At 47.7% G+C, this 18,046-nt stretch overlaps 2 protein-coding genes across 2 annotated transcripts in view; both read left to right on the top strand.

Annotated features, from left to right (window-relative positions):
• Positions 1-704: 704 nt before the first annotated feature.
• LOC133003073 (segment polarity protein dishevelled homolog DVL-3) lies at positions 705-9,912 on the top strand. Its single transcript, XM_061072661.1, has 12 exons — positions 705-746; positions 1,815-1,910; positions 2,066-2,135; positions 2,713-2,852; positions 3,380-3,456; positions 6,214-6,281; positions 6,411-6,491; positions 6,573-6,707; positions 6,792-6,959; positions 7,878-8,066; positions 8,155-8,413; positions 9,441-9,912. The coding sequence occupies exons 1-12, from the start codon at positions 705-707 to the stop codon at positions 9,910-9,912; spliced, it is 1,797 nt and encodes a 598-aa protein (XP_060928644.1).
• A 6,984-nt stretch (positions 9,913-16,896) lies between these two features.
• Positions 16,897-18,046, top strand: part of mmp23bb (matrix metallopeptidase 23bb) — a 5,728-nt gene continuing 4,578 nt past the window's right edge. Inside the window, exon 1 of the mRNA XM_061073852.1 lies at positions 16,897-16,944. Coding sequence (XP_060929835.1) covers positions 16,897-16,944 — 48 coding nt within the window. The remainder of the gene's footprint in view (positions 16,945-18,046) is intronic.

Raw genomic sequence — 18,046 nt, 5'->3', positions numbered from 1 at the left:
TTTAAACAACTTAGAAACACCGTAAGAAATTGTGCCTCTTCGAGGGTCGCTATAAACATAGCTTCTTCCGTCGCGCCGTTGTCGTCATCACCGGGCGACTCTACCGGAACCATTTCAAAATAAAATCATCTTACATTTTTACAATAAAATAACAGACACTTCTGGCGATATAAACAATAACACAAAGTGGGTTAGTTACACTCCCACCAAATTATGAGTGTTTTGTATCAAATGACAATAACAACGAATCATTTCTCAAATACAATATCAGTGCATTTTGCAATCATAGCTTAAATAGCTTCTAGCAGCAGAACTAACTTCTGCACTGGACGTTCCAACACAGAACGTTTAACCTTTACATTCAAGTTCGTATCTCCCACTGAGATCTGCACCTTCCTCACAAGCCCGTCTCTGCCACTGACAGTCTCCAAAACCTGGCAGGTCTCCATTCACCTCTGGGCAACAATACATCAACGTCCATATCAATATCGCCAACTTGTAGATTTCTTCTTGGAGGGTGCCAACGCTGCCTTGGGATGATGTTCCTGTCTCCAGCGACTCCAGAACTGCTCTGCTAGAAGCTGCACACGGCGCCATCCTTCTGCTCCGTGCAGGTCCTGTCGGCTCTACATGTTCCACAGGGAGGTCACTCTTTCTGTGAGTCTCTGGAGGTCTCCTGAGTCTGAGACATTGACAGAGGAACGATGAGACTGCTCTACTCATACCAGGAATCCAACAGCCACTGGGTCTGATGTCCTTCATGGTGAAGCCTTTTCCCTGATGCTTTACTCTTTTGTGCCTATGAGCTATTGTTAGTGATGTCACATGATGCTCTTTGGGAATTGGCTGCTTGAAAGAGTCAGAGAAAGTTGAATGGCAGAGTCTTGCTCTCTCAAGGAATATGAAATCCTCTTGTGAGACCGTCTTGTCTTCTCCTTTCGTGTCCTTAAAGTCTGGCTCCAGGATTCTTATATTACCCACTTGCGTTACTGGAGGAAGTTCCTTTACAATGACTGGAATGTGGTCTTTACTGTAGGTCTGATCTTAGTTTTATAAAATGTTGAACAGCTCCTTTAAAAATCCTCCGTCATCAGTGACATCATCAGCAGCGCCGCCTGTGATTGGTGGGTTGGTTGTAACCGGCCCTCAGGTCTTCTTCTTCTGCTCCATTAATCCTGTTCTCTGCTGCTCTCCTCCTCCGCCTCTGATTGGCGGCTGGAGGTCATGTGGCTGGTTCTCAGGTTTGTTTTGTCCCGCAGATAAAAGCGTCCCCAGTGACGTGAGCACAGATACAGAATTCCTCAGCTGCTGGATTCAACTTTCTGACAAATATTTAGAGGATTGTATTTTGAAAGGTTTGTTTTCTTACATTGAATTAGCTGTTTTATTTTGAACGTTTGCCAATATGTTATAATGCAGTTTGTTCAGTAATTGTGTAGAAAAACAGTTTGTAATTAGGTTATTATTCGAAATTCTGATTTCCATTTTCACAGAAACTGAATTTTGTGTTTTTATATTATCAACTTTGTGTATTTTAAATTTAGAAATATTTTATAATTTAATTTTAATTCATGCTTCATGTAAAAAAGATAGTAAAAACGTACATTAATTTTAAATTAACTGAATTTCAGAATTATATTGATACATTCTCTTGATTTAGAGAAGCTAATTTTCTGTATTTCTGTTTATTTCTCTTTTTTACATTTAACATGATTTGGATTTGAATTAAAAAATATTGTTTTTTAATAATGTTTTTTAAATATATAAACACTTAGATCCATTGCTGCTTAGTTACCATATAGCTGTAACATCAGGTTCAGCCAATCAACAGAACAGAAACAACTCCTCGTCACATCATCGGGCGCCAACGCCGCCGCCACCGGAGACGCAAAGCCCGGCAGATGGAGAAGGTAAATACACACTCACAGCTACACACAGACACACACAGACACACACACAGATACTCACACGCTTGCTAATAACTGAAACTCTTCAGTCTTCAAATGGCTGTGTGTTAACTCACCTTCACTGTCTCTCTCTCTCTCTCCACCTGTCTGTCTGTCAGTCTGTCTCTCTCAGCTGTCTCACTGACTCGACCATGTCCCTCAACATCATCACTGTGTCTCTGAACATGGGTGAGTAACCAGGTCGGTCGGTTCCTCACCAGGAGACAGGTAACCAGGTGACAGGTAACCAGGAGACATGTATCCAGGTGATATGTAACCAGGAGACATGTATCCAGGTGACATGTAACCAGGAGACATGTATCCAGGTGATATGTAACCAGGAGACATGTAACCAGGTGACAGGTAACCAGGTTACAGGTGACCAGGTGACAGGTAACCAGGTTACAGGTGACCAGGTGACATGTAACCAGGTGACATGTAACCAGGTGACATGTAACCAGGTGACAGGTAACCAGGAGACAGGTATCCAGGTGACAGGTAACCAGGTGACAGGTAACCAGGTGACATGTAACCAGGTGACGTTTAACCAGGTGACATGTAACCAGGTGACAGGTAACCAGGTGACATGTAACCAGGTGACATGTAACCAGGTCGGTCGGTTCCTCACCAGGTGACATGTAACCAGGTGACATGTAACCAGGTGACGTTTAACCAGATGACATTTAACCAGGAGACACAAGAAATTAATGAGTTTGTGTTTACTATGAAAGTTGAAGGTGTGTGTCTCCACCTGTCTCCCTCTCAGAGAGGTTTCACTCCCTCGGCGTCAGTGTCGTGGGTCAAAGCGACGAAAGAGGAGACGGAGGAATTTACGTCGGCTCCATCATGAAAGGAGGAGCTGTCGCAGCGGAGGGACGCATCGAGCCTGGAGACATGTTACTGCAGGTACTCCTACTACTACTACTGTACCATTACTCCTGAAGGTAATACTCTAACGGACTCTTACTTTAATACTGTAATAGTACTTCTACAGTCCTCTGTAGTACTGTAAAACTACTGCAGTTATCTCATAAGATGTTTTTAGACCTCCAGGTGAAATCCAGAGTTTGTTTCACAGCTGAAAAACTCAGCAGCAGGTTTTCTGCACAGACTCGTTCATCATCAGATCCTGCTCATGGTTCAGGTGAGAGGTGGAGCAGCCGGGTGCCCCCCAACACACACACACACACACACACACACACACACTCACTCAGTGAATCAGTGCAGGATCCTCTGCTGTTCACACTGCTCCTGGAGACTTTATACAGGAGCTCAGGAGGAGGAGGAACTGATAGTGATCCTCCAGGAGATCCAGAACTGAGGAGCTCAGGTCTGGAAGCTGCTATACTGTAGTACTGTAACACTGTAGTATTGTAATCCTGAACTACTACTGATTGAACTAATAGTAACATAAGCTCTTTGTTGTGTTTCAGGTGAATGACATCAACTTTGAAAACATGTGTAACGACGATGCTGTTGGAGTCCTGAGAGACGTCGTCCACAAACCAGGGTCAGAAACATTCCACTTCCTTGATAAGTCAAAGTCAACTTTATTTTAACTTTTAACAGGACACAGACGGGATTGAACACAAAAATACTTCATGGAAAGTAATGTAATGTACATCCACAGGATGTAGTAAATAGGGGCCTTAGCACACAAGGGGGGCAAAGTGTGATGGAGCCGATCCTCAGCTGCTGAGGGACCATCAACATCATATGAGTCTTACTGGTCCAGGTGTACTCCTGTAGTACTCCTATTGTACTCCTGTAGTACTCCTGTAGTACTCCTATTGTACTCCTGTAGTACTCCTGTAGTACTCCTGTTGTACTCCTGTAGTACTCTTGTAGTTCTCCTGTTGTACTCCTGTTGTACTCCTGTTGTACTCCTGTAGTACTCCTGTAGTACTCCTGTTGTACTCCTGTTGTACTCCTGTAGTACTCTTGTAGTTCTCCTGTTGTACTCCTGTTTCACTCCTGTTGTACTCCTGTTGTACTCCTGTAGTACTCCTGTTGTACTCCTGTTGTACTCCTGTAGTACTCCTGTAGTACTCCTGTTGTACTCCTGTAGTACTCCTGTAGTACTCCTGTTGTACTCCTGTAGTACTCTTGTAGTTCTCCTGTTGTACTCCTGTTGTACTCCTGTTGTACTACTGTAGTACTCCTGTAGTACTCCTGTTGTACTCCTGTAGTACTCCTGTTGTACTCCTGTAGTACTCTTGTAGTTCTCCTGTTGTACTCCTGTTGTACTCCTGTAGTACTCCTGTAGTACTCCTGGTGTACTCCTGTAGTACTCCTGTAATACTCCTGTTGTACTCCTGTTGTACTCCTGTTGTACTCCTGTTGTACTCCTGTAGTACTCCTGTAGTACTCCTGTTGTACTCCTGTAGTACTCCTGTAGTACTCCTGTAGTACTCCTGGGGTACTCCTGTAGTACTCCTGTTGTACTCCTGTAATACTCCTGTTGTACTCCTGTATTACTCTTGTAGTTCTCCTGTAGTACTCCTGAAGTACTCCTGTTGTACTCCTGTAGTACTCCTGTAGTACTCCTGGTGTACTCCTGTAGTACTCCTGTTGTACTCCTGTAGTACTCCTGTAGTACTCCTGTTGTACTCCTGTAGTACTCTTGTAGTTCTCCTGTTGTACTCCTGTTGTACTCCTGTTGTACTACTGTAGTACTCCTGTAGTACTCCTGTTGTACTCCTGTAGTACTCCTGTTGTACTCCTGTAGTACTCTTGTAGTTCTCCTGTTGTACTCCTGTTGTACTCCTGTAGTACTCCTGTAGTACTCCTGGTGTACTCCTGTAGTACTCCTGTAATACTCCTGTTGTACTCCTGTTGTACTCCTGTTGTACTCCTGTTGTACTCCTGTAGTACTCCTGTAGTACTCCTGTTGTACTCCTGTAGTACTCCTGTAGTACTCCTGGGGTACTCCTGTAGTACTCCTGTTGTACTCCTGTAATACTCCTGTTGTACTCCTGTATTACTCTTGTAGTTCTCCTGTAGTACTCCTGAAGTACTCCTGTTGTACTCCTGTAGTACTCCTGTAGTACTCCTGGTGTACTCCTGTAGTACTCCTGTTGTACTCCTGTAGTACTCCTGTTGTACTCCTGTAGTACTCTTGTAGTTCTCCTGTTGTACTCCTGTAGTACTCCTGTTGTACTCCTGTTGTACTCCTGTAGTACTCCTGTAGTACTCCTGTTGTACTCCTGTAGTACTCCTGTAGTACTCCTGGTGTACTCCTGTAGTACTCCTGTAGTACTCCTGTTGTACTCCTGTAATACTCCTGTTGTACTCCTGTATTACTCTTGTAGTTCTCCTGTAGTACTCCTGTAGTTCTCCTGTATTACTCTTATAGTACTCATGAAATACTCATGTAGTACTCCTGTTGTACTCCTGTTGTACTCCTGTAGTACTCCTGTTGTACTCATGAAATACTCATGTAGTACTCCTGTTGTACTCCTGTATTACTCCTGTAGTACTCCTGTAGTACTCCTGGTGTACTCCTGTAGTACTCCTGTAATACTCCTGTTGTACTCCTGTAGTACTCCTGTTGTACTCCTGTAGTACTCCTGTTGTACTCCTGTTGTACTCCTGTAGTACTCCTGTTGTACTCCTGTTGTACTCCTGTAGTACTCCTGTTGTTCTCCTGTTGTACTCCTGTAGTACTCCTGTAGTACTCCTGGTGTACTCCTGTAGTACTCCTGTTGTACTCCTGTAATACTCCTGTTGTACTCCTGTAGTACTCCTGTTGTACTCCTGTTGTACTCCTGTAGTGCTCCTGTAGTACTCCTGTAGTGCTCCTGTTGTACTCCTGTTGTACTACTGTTGTACTCCTGTAGTACTCCTGTTGTATTCCTGTTGTACTCCTGTTGTACTCCGGTTTTACTCCGGTTGTACTCCTGTAGTACTTCTGTTGTACTCCTGTTGTGCTCCTGTTGTACTCCTGTTGTACTCCTGTTGTACTTCTGTAGTACTCCTGTTGTACTCCTGTTGTACTCTAGAGTACTCCTGTTGTACTCCTGTAGTACTCTTGTAGTTCTCCTGTAGTACTCCTGTAGTACTCCTGTAGGTCAGTGTGTTCGGTGTAAAAATGGACAAAAGGAACCTCAGCTGCTCGTTGACAACTTAGTATCAAACTAGTGCAGATGACTTTCGATCATACATGTTCACTATGTTGTACTTTGTTCTAAAATAAAACTGCTGCTGTGGAGAGACGTCAGACACATTGTGTAACTGCTCCTGTCTCCTGTCTCCTGTCTGTCTTCAGTGCAGTGACGTTGACTGTGGCTAAATGTTGGGATCCGAACCCTCGGAGCTGCTTCCCGTTGCCGAGAAGTGAGTGAATAGAAGAGTTCATGATCATGTGGTCATGTGATCACTTTATCATGTTAGTAACATAACATGTCATCATAGAAATTGTGTGATTTAATTAAAATGACGTTAAACGTCATTCTTTACCTGAAGGTGAACCTGTCCGCCCCATCGACCCCGCTGCCTGGGTGTCTCACACCGCCGCCATGACGGGGAAGCTCCTCCCACATTATGGTCAGACTCCCATCAGCCACTGCAGCACCTGTCCAGCTTTCCATCCATGACCTCAACAGTCATCTGCTGCTGTTTCCTCAGGCGTCAATGAAGAACACCACCTCACCATCCACAGCGACATCACAGATGTTGTCAAGGCAATGACTGATCCAGAGTCAGGCCTGGAAGTTCGGGACAGGATGTGGTTGAAGATCACGATCCCTAATGCGTTCATCGGTAAGAGCTGGTGTGAGGACCAGAGAAAGCTCTGCACCGAACCATGAAGATAATTTCATTTCTGTTTATCTTCGGTGTGTTCAGGGTCCGACGTGGTCGACTGGCTCCACGGCAACGTGGAAGGTTTGACTGACCGCCGCGAAACCAGGAAGTACGCAGGGAACTTGCTGAAGGCCGGATTCATCAGAAGCACCATCAACAAGCTCACCTTCTCTGAGCAGTGCTACTACGTGTTCGGAGATGTCTGCGCTGGTGAGGATTCACACAAACATTCAAGCAACAAGTCTCTGAAACTGCAGTTCCTCTCCTGACCACCAGATGACAACATGTCAAAAAATTCAGAATCATCCCAAAGCCTTTGTTCTTAAGGGTCATTATTTCCAGATGTTTGTGTCAAATGTAAATTTAATTTAATGACTGACGTTAAATCTATGGATTAGGTCACAGGTCTCTGGTTCAGGACTTTTGTTCAGGTCACTGGTTCAGGTCTCTGGTTCTTCTCTCTGGTCTAAGGTCTCTGGTCAGGGTCTGGTTGCTGATCTCAGATACCTGGTTCAGGTCTCTGGTAGCTTGTCTCTGGTTGCTGGTCTCTTGTTCAGTTCTCTGGTCTCAGGTAGCAGGTCTAAGGTTCAGGTCTTTGGTAAATGGTCTTAGGTCGCTGGTAGCTGATCTCAGGTCAGGATCTCTGGATCTGTCTGGTTGCTGTTGTTTGGTGGCTGGTCTCAGGTTCTGGTCTTTGGTCTCAGGTGGCTGGTCTCAGGTTCTGGTCTTTGGTCTCAGGTCTCTGGTTGCTGGTCTCTTGTTCGGTTCTCTGGTCTCAGGTAGCAGGTCTAAGGTTCAGGTCTTTGGTAAATGGTCTTAGGTCGCTGGTAGCTGATCTCAGGTCAGGATCTCTGGATCTGTCTGGTTGCTATTGTTTGGTGGCTGGTCTCAGGTTCTGGTCTCAGGTGGCTGGTCTCTGGTTGCTTGTCTCAGGTCTCAGGTCTCTGGTTGCTGGTTTCTAGTTGCTGGTCTCTAGTTGCTGGCCTCATGTTGCTGGTCTCGAGTTGCTGGTCTCTAGTTGCTGGTCTCTAGTTGCTGGTCTCTAGTTGCTGGTCTCTAGTTGCTGGTCTCTAGTTGCTGGTCTCTAGTTCAGGTCTAACCTGCACTCTGGTGCCCCGTGTCTTTCAGGTCTGGGTCTGATGTCTCTACTGGATCATGTCTCCAGTCAAGGAGGAGGATCAGAGTTTGACCCTCCAGGTTCTGGACCCCAGTGGCCTCCAGCCTTCCCCTACCTGTCCCCCATCCCTCACCCCTACAGCTGTCCGCACCCCCCCCTCCAGCTGCCGGCCTGGGAGGGAGGAAGTCGTCACAGTGAAGGTGAGAAAGTGTTTCCTGTTCTGATCACTCGTTAATAAATCCATCACAGATCTATAGAAATGTACTTCCTGTCCATGTGACCAAACAGGAAGCAGTGAATCAAGCTGCAGCGATGGTCTGAAGGAGGGAGGAGCCAGCCAATCACAGCTTACCAACCACCTCGTCCAGGAGCTCGCCAACGACAACAGGGCCCGGCTACCACTGTCCTCCATTTCTGGTCTCCATAGCAACAAATACTCAAAGGACTCCCCCCCGGCTTCGTCACCGTCTCCTGATCAAAGACTAAACGTTTCACAGCCCCTCCACCTCGCCGTGGGAAACCCCGGGGATTACTTTGCAGATGTAATGTGACTCCCTCCCACGACTCCGCCCCCTGTCACCTGACATCATTGTTTGTCGTTGCCTCCTCCTGAATGACGTGAATATATTATGATGTCACAGCTGCGTCTGTACATTCTGCTTCATGATAAAATCTCATCCTTCCTGTGTTGAATTCCCTGTCGTCGTCTTTCCAAAATAAAGCTCAGGACGAATCTTTACGTTTTGTTGTTACAAAACTTCTATAAAGTTTTCAGGTTGTCTCGGTCCCATTGGCGTGAACTCGATATCTGAAGAACGCCTTGAGGGAACATCTTCACAACTGGTGCAAAGGAACCTGGACCTGGGTTCTGGTCCCTCACGTCCCTGTGAACTTTAGCACTGTCTCTGTGTTATTACTTCATCCGGCGCCGTCCACCTGGACGCTGCTCACCTGTTTGAGGGAGTGTCTTGTGATGATGCAGATGTTGCATCAGTCCTGGTCCACAGACTTCAGGATGACCAGTCGTCTGGGAAGTTAGACGATGGAAGTCTGCTGAAGTTTGGTTTAATAATGTGCTTCATGTTTGAATTAGTGGCTGAATTCCCTATTTTTTTTTAATTATTTCTGAGCATCTGATATTTTTACCAGGAAGACAAACTCAGATATGTCCCGCCCTAGTGACCTCTGATATTCAATCTATCAATCAAATTGTATTTGTATAGCCCATATTCACAAATCCCCCCCCCCCCATAGAACAACAGAGTGCTGCTAATAGATGCTCTGTATGAATGTGAGTGTGAAAGGGGGAATGTAAAAAAAAAACTGCCTTGAGTCGTCATCAAGACTAACAAAGTGCTTTATAAATACAAAACCATTTAAAGGTCGTCTGACCTCAGGAAGGTTTCTTATTCTTGTCCGAACTGACCAATCAGCGGCTGAGGGAGTCGGCTCTGTTGTCCACTGTGCGAACAGCGCCCTCTGCCGGCTGCAGCTGGACAGCACCGGGGGACAGCGCCCTCTGCCGGCTGCAGCTGGAGCTGCTGACGCGGCGCCGACATCTTGACTCTGAGGAGCCGAGTCACGGTCAAACGGGATGGAGCCGGGGACAGCACCGGGGACAGCACCGGGGACAGCACCGGGGGACGGCACCGGGGGACGGCACCGGGGGACGGCACCGGGGGACGTCACCGGGGGGACAGCACCGGGGGGACAGCACCGGGGGACGGCACCGGGGACAGCACCGGGGACAGCACCGGGGACGGCACCGGGGACGGCACCGGGGGACGGCACCGGGGGACGTCACCGGGGGGACAGCACCGGGGGGACGGCACCGGGGGACGGCACCGGGGACAGCACCGGGGGGACAGCACCGGTGTCCTGGAGGACCTGGAGGACAGCACCGGAGGACCACCGTTGTCCTGGAGGACAGCACCGGGGGACAGAGACCGACAGAGACTAATGGTCAGTGGGGTCCAGACCCTGGAGGGTCACACTCTGATCCTCCTCCTGGACTGGAGACATGATCCAGTAGAGACCCAGACCTGAGAGCATATGCTTGTCTCAGAGACTGAGCCATGCGAGGACACGCGTCCGGGACAGTGGGACGTCCTCTGATCCAGCGTCTGGCATCTGATCACATGACCACGACGTCCATCCTTAAACCAACGTGGCGTCATCAATTCATCTGATGATTTCATTTGCATCTTAACGAACTAGAAATGAGTGTGTGTCTCTTCCCGAGGACTTGTCTCCTGGAACCTGGTCCCGAGGACTTGTCTCCTGGAACCTGGTCCCGAGGACTTGTCTCCTGGAACCTGGTCCCGAGGACTTGTCTCCTGGAACCTGGTCCCGAGGACTTGTCTCCTGGAACCTGGTCCTGTTGGTGTCCTCCGTCCTCCAGTCACCATGACGTCATGTGACTGACAGCTGTCGCCATGCCAACGCACTGCTGACAGATTGATCCTGCGAGCTGCTGGTAAACAGGAAGTGATGTCACTTCCGGACACCGCTGATGTTCTACTCTTCTGTGGTTTTTTTAGGTTTTGATTTTTGTAAACTGGATGAGAAAATCAAAACCTAAAGAAAATACAGAGCAGACGGAAGACGAGCAAAGATTGAAACACCTTCTTCACCTTCATCACCTGCTCCTCTTCATCACCTGTTCACCTTCATCGCCTGCTCCTCTTCATTACCTGTTCACCTTCATCACCTTCATCACCTGTTCACCTGCTCACCTTCATCATCTGCTCACCTTCATCACCTGCTCACCTTCATCCCCTTCATCACCTTCATCACCTCCATCACCTGCTCCTCTTCATCATCTGCTCCTCTTCATCACCTGTTCACCTTCATCACCTGCTCCTCTTCTTCACCTTCATCACCTGCTCCTCTTCTTCACCTTCATCACCTGCTCCTCTTCATCACCTGCTCACCTTCATCACCTGCTCACCTTCATCACCTTCATCACCTGCTCCTCTTCTTCACCTTCATCACCTGCTAGCTTTCATCACCTGCTCACCTTCATCACCTGCTCACCTTCATCACCTGCTCACCTTCATCACCTTCATCACCTGCTCCTCTTCTTCACCTTCATCACCTGCTAGCTTTCATCACCTGCTCCTCTTCATCACCTGCTCACCTTCATCACCTGCTCACCTTCATCACCTTCATCACCTGCTCCTCTTCTTCACCTTCATCACCTGCTCCTCTTCATCACCTGCTCACCTTCATCACCTGGTCCTCTTCCTCACCTTCATCACCTGCTCCTCTTCTTCACCTTCATCACCTGCTAGCTTTCATCACCTGCTCCTCTTCTTCACCTTCATCACCTGCTAGCTTTCATCACCTGCTCCTCTTCATCACCTGCTCACCTTCATCACCTGCTCCTCTTCTTCACCTTCATCACCACTGTGTCCGATGATCAGATCTGTGATGACGTGTGATTGTTTACTTTTTAAAATCATGTTTCCTCAGTAAAAAGTTTTCCTCTGATTCTGATCTTGTTTCATTTTTAAAGACAAGTGCTGTGGATTCTGATATTTGTGATTTACTTCATCTCTAATAAATTCAAATTTAAGAAAACAAACCAGACTCTTTATGATCACTATTAATACAGTGTATTTTATTGTAGAATAAAATGTTGGTTCGTTCATCAGGGACGATGATCTGTCTTCAAAGACCTGGACCTGAACCAGGAAGCAGGTTTGTGGTCATCAGGGGCCGGTTTTTCAAAAGTAATCTGATCGGATTACGGCAATCGGATTGGATCAAATCTTGAAAATGGGTATTTCAAAAGAAAAAAAGGATTCAGAAATTGGATTGGATCACGTAATCTTATCTTGTTGTTGATCCGGATCAAACCTTGAGTTTGGGTTTTTCAAAACTTTTTGGTAGGATTGGGATCATTGTGATCCCAAAAATCAGGATTAAACTGATCCCAGCAGGAGGGTGGATTCATGGTGGATATCAGTAATAAAACTAGGTAACTAAAATTGGTTAGTTAAATAATACAACATTTATATCATGCATTTTACAGTATTTATATTTATTCATCATTTTCACTTGAATTGTTCAACAGGAAGTACATAATGTAGGTAGGCTATGTAGGGCAACAAAAGACCACGCTGAAGCCAAGAACAGCCAAACAGGCAACAACCCATATAAGAGGGTGAATACACAGACATAGTCCTTGATATTATTGGAGGTGAAAAGTCGGAAGCTCTGCATGGGATCCAAGATGTTGCAGAGGATGGTGAGCCTGTGATGACAGCAGAAAGTGAGCCTTCTTCAGAAACATTTATTCTTAATCTCAGCCCTGTAATCGAGGGAGAAGGTCAATCACAGGTGGAGCCAGAAGGCCTAGTTCCCACAGGACCCCCAGAGAGAGGCTCAAAGCACCCAAAGAAAGATGACGCCTATAAGGTACTTCTGCAAAAAGAGACTGAAAGGGCAGAAGTACAGATCCATCTAGCAGAGGAACAGCTTATGATCATAAGAACAACTACTCATAAAAAGAACTAAGAAATAATTTATTTTGTTAAGTATTGGACATTTCAGCCTTTTTTATCCAGTTCAATTCAATAAATCTTTGTTTGAAACCTGTTCGAAACATCCATAATGTATTTGTGTGTAAAGTATGTATTTATTTATTTATTTGTTGTAGGTCTCAGATGAGTGGACTGCCTGTTTCCAAGAAATGGACAATGGAGGGGGATGTTTATATTGTTTGCTGTTCCGTTCAGTCCTATGTTCTGTTCAAATAAAGCATATTGGAGTGACCCCACACTATTCTACCTGTTGTTCTTTACATAGCTACATTGTGATAGTCCCATTTAGACCACAGGTAATCCAGATTTGGTAATCCTGAAAAGTTTGAATCCGGATCAGAGTAATCCAATCCCACATTGCTTTGAAAAACCAGCATGAAAATAAAATGGATTACGTGATCCTGGATAGCAGAAAAAGAGATTTCCAAATCTGGATCAGTTTGATCCAGATTAGAACTTTTGAAAAACCGGCCCCAGGTCACTTCAGGTGAACTTCAGAGTCTTCAGTCCTATGAAGCTCGCTACTTGTTGTGGTGGTAAATCACCATGGTAACGTACGCTGAGCAGCTGGCCTGCTCCAGATTAAGTTGGAGATAAGAGATCAAACAGTATGAAGCTCCGCCCACTGACCAATCACCTCCTTTGAACCGTGACGTCATGTTCTAAGAGGATCTGTGGAGCTGGTATGGATCGAGTACCAGGAGGACCAGGGTCTTCAGAGGAGGACCAGGGTCTTCAGAGGAACCCGGAGTCTTCTGAGGAGGACCGGGGTCTTCAGAGGAGGACCGGAGTCTTCTGAGGAGGACCGGAGTCTTCTGAGGAGGACCGGGGTCTTCTGAGGAGGACCGGGGTCTTCAGAGGAGGACCGGGGTCTCAGAGGAGGACCGGGGTCTCAGAGGAGGACCGGGGTCTTCTGAGGAGGACAGGGGTCTTCAGAGGAGGACGGGGGTCGTCAGAGGAGGACCGGGGTCTTCAGAGGAGGACCGGGGTCTCAGAGGAGGACCGGGGTCTTCAGAGGAGGACCGGGGTCTCAGAGGAGGACCGGGGTCTTCTGAGGACCAGGGTCTTCAGAGGATGACCAGGGTCTTTAGAGGAGGACCGGGGTCTTCTGAGGAGGACCGGGGTCTTCAGAGGAGGACCTGGGTCTCAGAGGAGGACCGGGGTCTTCTGAGGAGGACCGGGGTCTTCAGAGGAGGACCAGGATCTCAGAGGAGGACCGGGGTCTTCAGAGGAGGACCGGGGTCTCAGAGGAGGACCGGGGTCTCAGAGGAGGACCGGGGTCTTCTGAGGACCAGGGTCTTCAGAGGATGACCAGGGTCTTTAGAGGAGGACCGGGGTCTTCTGAGGAGGACCGGGGTCTTCAGAGGAGGACCTGGGTCTCAGAGGAGGACCGGGGTCTTCTGAGGAGGACCGGGGTCTTCAGAGGAGGACCAGGGTCAACACACTGACACAATCCCAGATGATTTTCCAGATGTTCTTCCTGCAGTCAGCAGCTGTAACTGTTTCTTTTCTTCTCCTCTGACTCTTATTATACAACAGCTGAGGAAAACCTGAGTTGAGTCCACTCAGCATCATGTGACCACTGAGCCTCCATGTGTTTGTTAGGTTCAGCTTGAGAACTGATCCTGAGTGAGTTGAACCCACTTCGCAGTCCAGACCTGGTCCTGAGAGTCCGAGCTGAGGGACACAGGAGCCCTCAGTGTGTGAGTGGATGGACAGATGAATGGATGGAGGTGTAATTAAATCCTCGTCCCTCAGCTCCGTCTGGAAGTTTGTCTCCTCCTCCGTTTCTGAGCGACATGTCACCAGCAACCCGACGCTCTGGACTCTGAGCCCCCCCCCAACCCCCCCCCCCCCCCCCCGGGGCCCCTGGGCCTACAGCCAGAAACATAGAGGCATTGTGGGATTCTCCTGCAGAGCTGCAGAGATGTGCAGGACAATCTGAGAAAAGAGAGGGCAAAGGTCAATTCATTCTTCATGTATTTATGTGTTTGGTCCATGTCCCACATGCTACCATGGAGGAGTCTGAGTTTATGACCTATACTGCGGCCAGCCACCAGGGGAAGATCCAGATGATCTGTTTTCACTCTTCGTGGTCATCATGTCAAACTTTATTCTGATCAGAGTTTTTTCAGTTACTCAGATGGTCCCGGTCTCTGATGGTCCTGGTCTCTTATGGTTCTGGTCTCTGATGGTCCTGGTCTCTGATGGTCCTGGTGTCTGATGGTCCTGGTGTCTGATGGTCCTGTAATCTCATGGTCCTGGTGTCTGATGGTCCTGGTCTCAGATGGTCCTCGTGTCTGATGGTCCTGGTCTCTGATGGTCCTGGTCTCTGATGGTCCTGGTGTCTGATGGTCCTGGTCTCTGAAGGTCCTGGTCTCTGATGGTCCTGGTCTCTCATGGTCCTGGTGTCTGATGGTCCTGGTCTCTGATGGTCCTGGTCTCTGATGGTCCTGGTCTCAGATGGTCTTAGTCTCTGATGGTCCTGGTCTCTGAGGGTCCTGGTCTCAGATGGTCCTGGTCTCTGATGGTCCTGGTCTCTGATGGTCCTGGTCTCTGATGGTCCTGGTCTCAGATGGTCCTGGTCTCTGATGGTCCTGGTCTCTGATGGTCCTGGTCTCAGATGATCTTGGTCTCTGATGGTCCTGGTCTCTGATGGTCCCGGTCTCAGATGATCTTGGTCTCTGATGGTCCTGGTCTCTGATGGTCCTGGTCTCTGATGGTCCTGGTCTCTGATGGTCCTGGTCTCTGATGGTCCTGGTCTCTCATGGTCCTGGTCTCTGATGGTCCTGGTCTCTGATGGTCCTGGTCTCTGATGGTCCTGGTCTCTCATGGTCCTGGTCTCTGATGGTCCTGGTCTCTGATGGTCCTGGTCTCTGATGGTCCTGGTCTCTGATGGCCCTGGTCTCTCATGGTCCTGGTCTCTGATGGTCCTGGTCTCTGATGGTCCTGGTCTCTGATGGTCCTGGTCTCTGATGCTCCTGGTCTCTGATGCTCCTGGTCTCTGATGGTCCTGGTCTCTGATGGTCCTGGTCTCTGATGGTCCTGGTCTCTCATGGTCCTGGTCTCTGATGGTCCTGGTCTCTGATGGTCCTGGTCTCTGATGGTCCTGGTCTCTGATGGTCCTGGTCTCTGATGGCCCTGGTCTCTCATGGTCCTGGTCTCTGATGGTCCTGGTCTCTGATGGTCCTGGTCTCTGATGGTCCTGGTCTCTGATGGCCCTGGTCTCTCATGGTCCTGGTCTCTGATGGTCCTGGTCTCTGATGGTCCTGGTCTCAGATGGTCCTGGTCTCTGATGGTCCTGGTCTCTGATGCTCCTGGTCTCTGATGCTCCTGGTCTCTGATGGTCCTGGTCTCTGATGGTCCTGGTCTCTGATGGTCCTGGTCTCTGATGGTCCTGGTCTTTTCTCTCTAATCTAAGTGATCTAAGTCGAACACAAGAAAATAGAAAATACTTCATAGTTTTTATTCATTTATTATTATAAAACTTTCTTCTGTGTTTTTTCAGACTGGACAGAAATCTCTTGTGTTTCTGAGACTCCAGGTCCAGAGGAGGTATTCTGGACATCTAACATCTGGTCTAATCCAGTCTAACATCTGGTCTAATCCAGAACAGATGTGTAGAACCTCTGGAATGTGTTAAAGAACAAAGAGGAACCAGAGGAACCGGCTCAGGGTTCTCGTGTGTGTTTGGACAGATGTTCTGAGAGGAGACAAGACCAACATCTGGACGGCTGCTGCTGGGAGAACTCCTCAGGGGGGCCCTACCTGTGGCAACACACCCTGAAGGCCCCTGGGGGCCCGGGGGGCCCGGGGCCCTCCGGGACACAAGCAGGTCTGAACCTTTGTGAATCTTCAGCTGAGACTCTGAACCAGAACCTAAACCAGAATCACTCTGAACCAAGATCAACCTGAACCTGGACCTGCTCATATCTGAAGAGAAAGGGTTAAACTGTGTGTAAACACACATACACACACACAGACACACACACACACACACACACACACACAGACACACACACACACACACACACACACACACACACACACACACACACACACACACACACTCACAGACACACACACACACACACACACACACACACACACTCACAGACACACACACACACACACACACACACACACACACACACACCTGACCCCGCCCCTCCGGAACAGAGACACTCCGGGAAGTTTCTTCAGTTCAGCTCGGAGCCGAACTCAGGGACCGGGTCCAGACTGCGATCCACCCGACTCATCTGGTCCTGACTCAGAGGACGGAGGACAGAGGACAGAGGACGGAGGACGGAGGACGGAGGACGGAGGACAGAGGACAGAGACAGAGGACACACTGACCCGGGACGGTTCGGGTCTTTTTCACTTTTTTCTCTCGCTCGGATCCGGACGCGCGGAGGTTTGACGCGTCTCCAGGTCGGTTCCTCTGGACCATGAGTCCTGTGTAGGATCTGATCCAGTTCTCATCATGGACCCGGTTCAGCTGCTGCTGCTGCTGATGATGATGATGATGAAGGTGAAGGTGAGCTCTGATCTTTGATTCGTTTCTAAAGCCATCTTCTCTTTAATGGAGTTCTGGATGAATCACGACAGGGTGACCTAAATGAGTTCTGGTTCTGATCTGGTTCTGATCTGGTTCTGATCTGGTTCGGATCTGGTTTCTGGATAGTTTCCATAAGAAAAACAAAAGAATAAGAAAAAACTTACCTTACAAAAAGAGAAACCTAAATGAATTTAAATGTTCAAACTTGTTTTACCTACAGATCAGTAAATAGTAGCTAAGACAATAGAAAACATGTTCCTCACATGTTCCTCACATGTTCCTCACATGTTCCTCACATGTTCTTCAGGTTCTCGATGTGAGAACAAAGCTCTGAGTCTGTGTCTCTGGAAATGTTCTGGATCTTCTCCTGCAGCCTCCTGGTAAAATGTCAATGTGAGAAAACAGCAGCGAAATGTCCAGACTCTTTTGTCTTGGGTTTGTGTGTGAAAACATCTGGAGTTCTTGTTGTACAGTATGAGTTGGTTGTAGTTTGTGTCTTCACTCCAGAAAACACTACACAACTTGCTCAGGTGTCACGTGCACACAGACCAGCGGACCGAGTGTCACAGGACACCTGATGACGTCACTAACTTCCCTTTGTGAACGAGTCTGCTGTTTCTACAGATGAGAAACAAACTGATGAAGAGATGAAGCTTCACATGTGTCTGACACATTTCACATCTGGATGAGATCAGCCACGGAGCCACTGCCCCCCCCACACACACACACACATATTAACATTAACGTGGTTTCTGTGATCCGACCTCAAGTGGACGGCTCTAAGTTCCTGTACTTATGTCTTTGTAAGGATCTTAACCATAGATCTACAGAGTGAGGACATTTAGTCCGGTCCCAACTTCTTCAAAATCAGTTTAAGGGTTCAGACATTTAGGTTTAGAATTAAGTTAAGGTTAAAGTTAGGGTAGGTCATTTAGTTTTGATGGTAAAGTTCAGGGAATGTGTGTGTGTTGTGTATCATTGTTGATATTGATCATCACATGTTATAAATTCAAGTCATTAATAACACATGTTAATAACACATGTTAATACCACATGTTAATACCACATGTTAATA

Source organism: Limanda limanda, chromosome 6 (assembly GCF_963576545.1).
Source record: "Limanda limanda chromosome 6, fLimLim1.1, whole genome shotgun sequence".
NCBI lineage: Eukaryota > Metazoa > Chordata > Actinopteri > Pleuronectiformes > Pleuronectidae > Limanda > Limanda limanda.
This window is presented reverse-complemented; position numbering and strand designations above follow the sequence as displayed.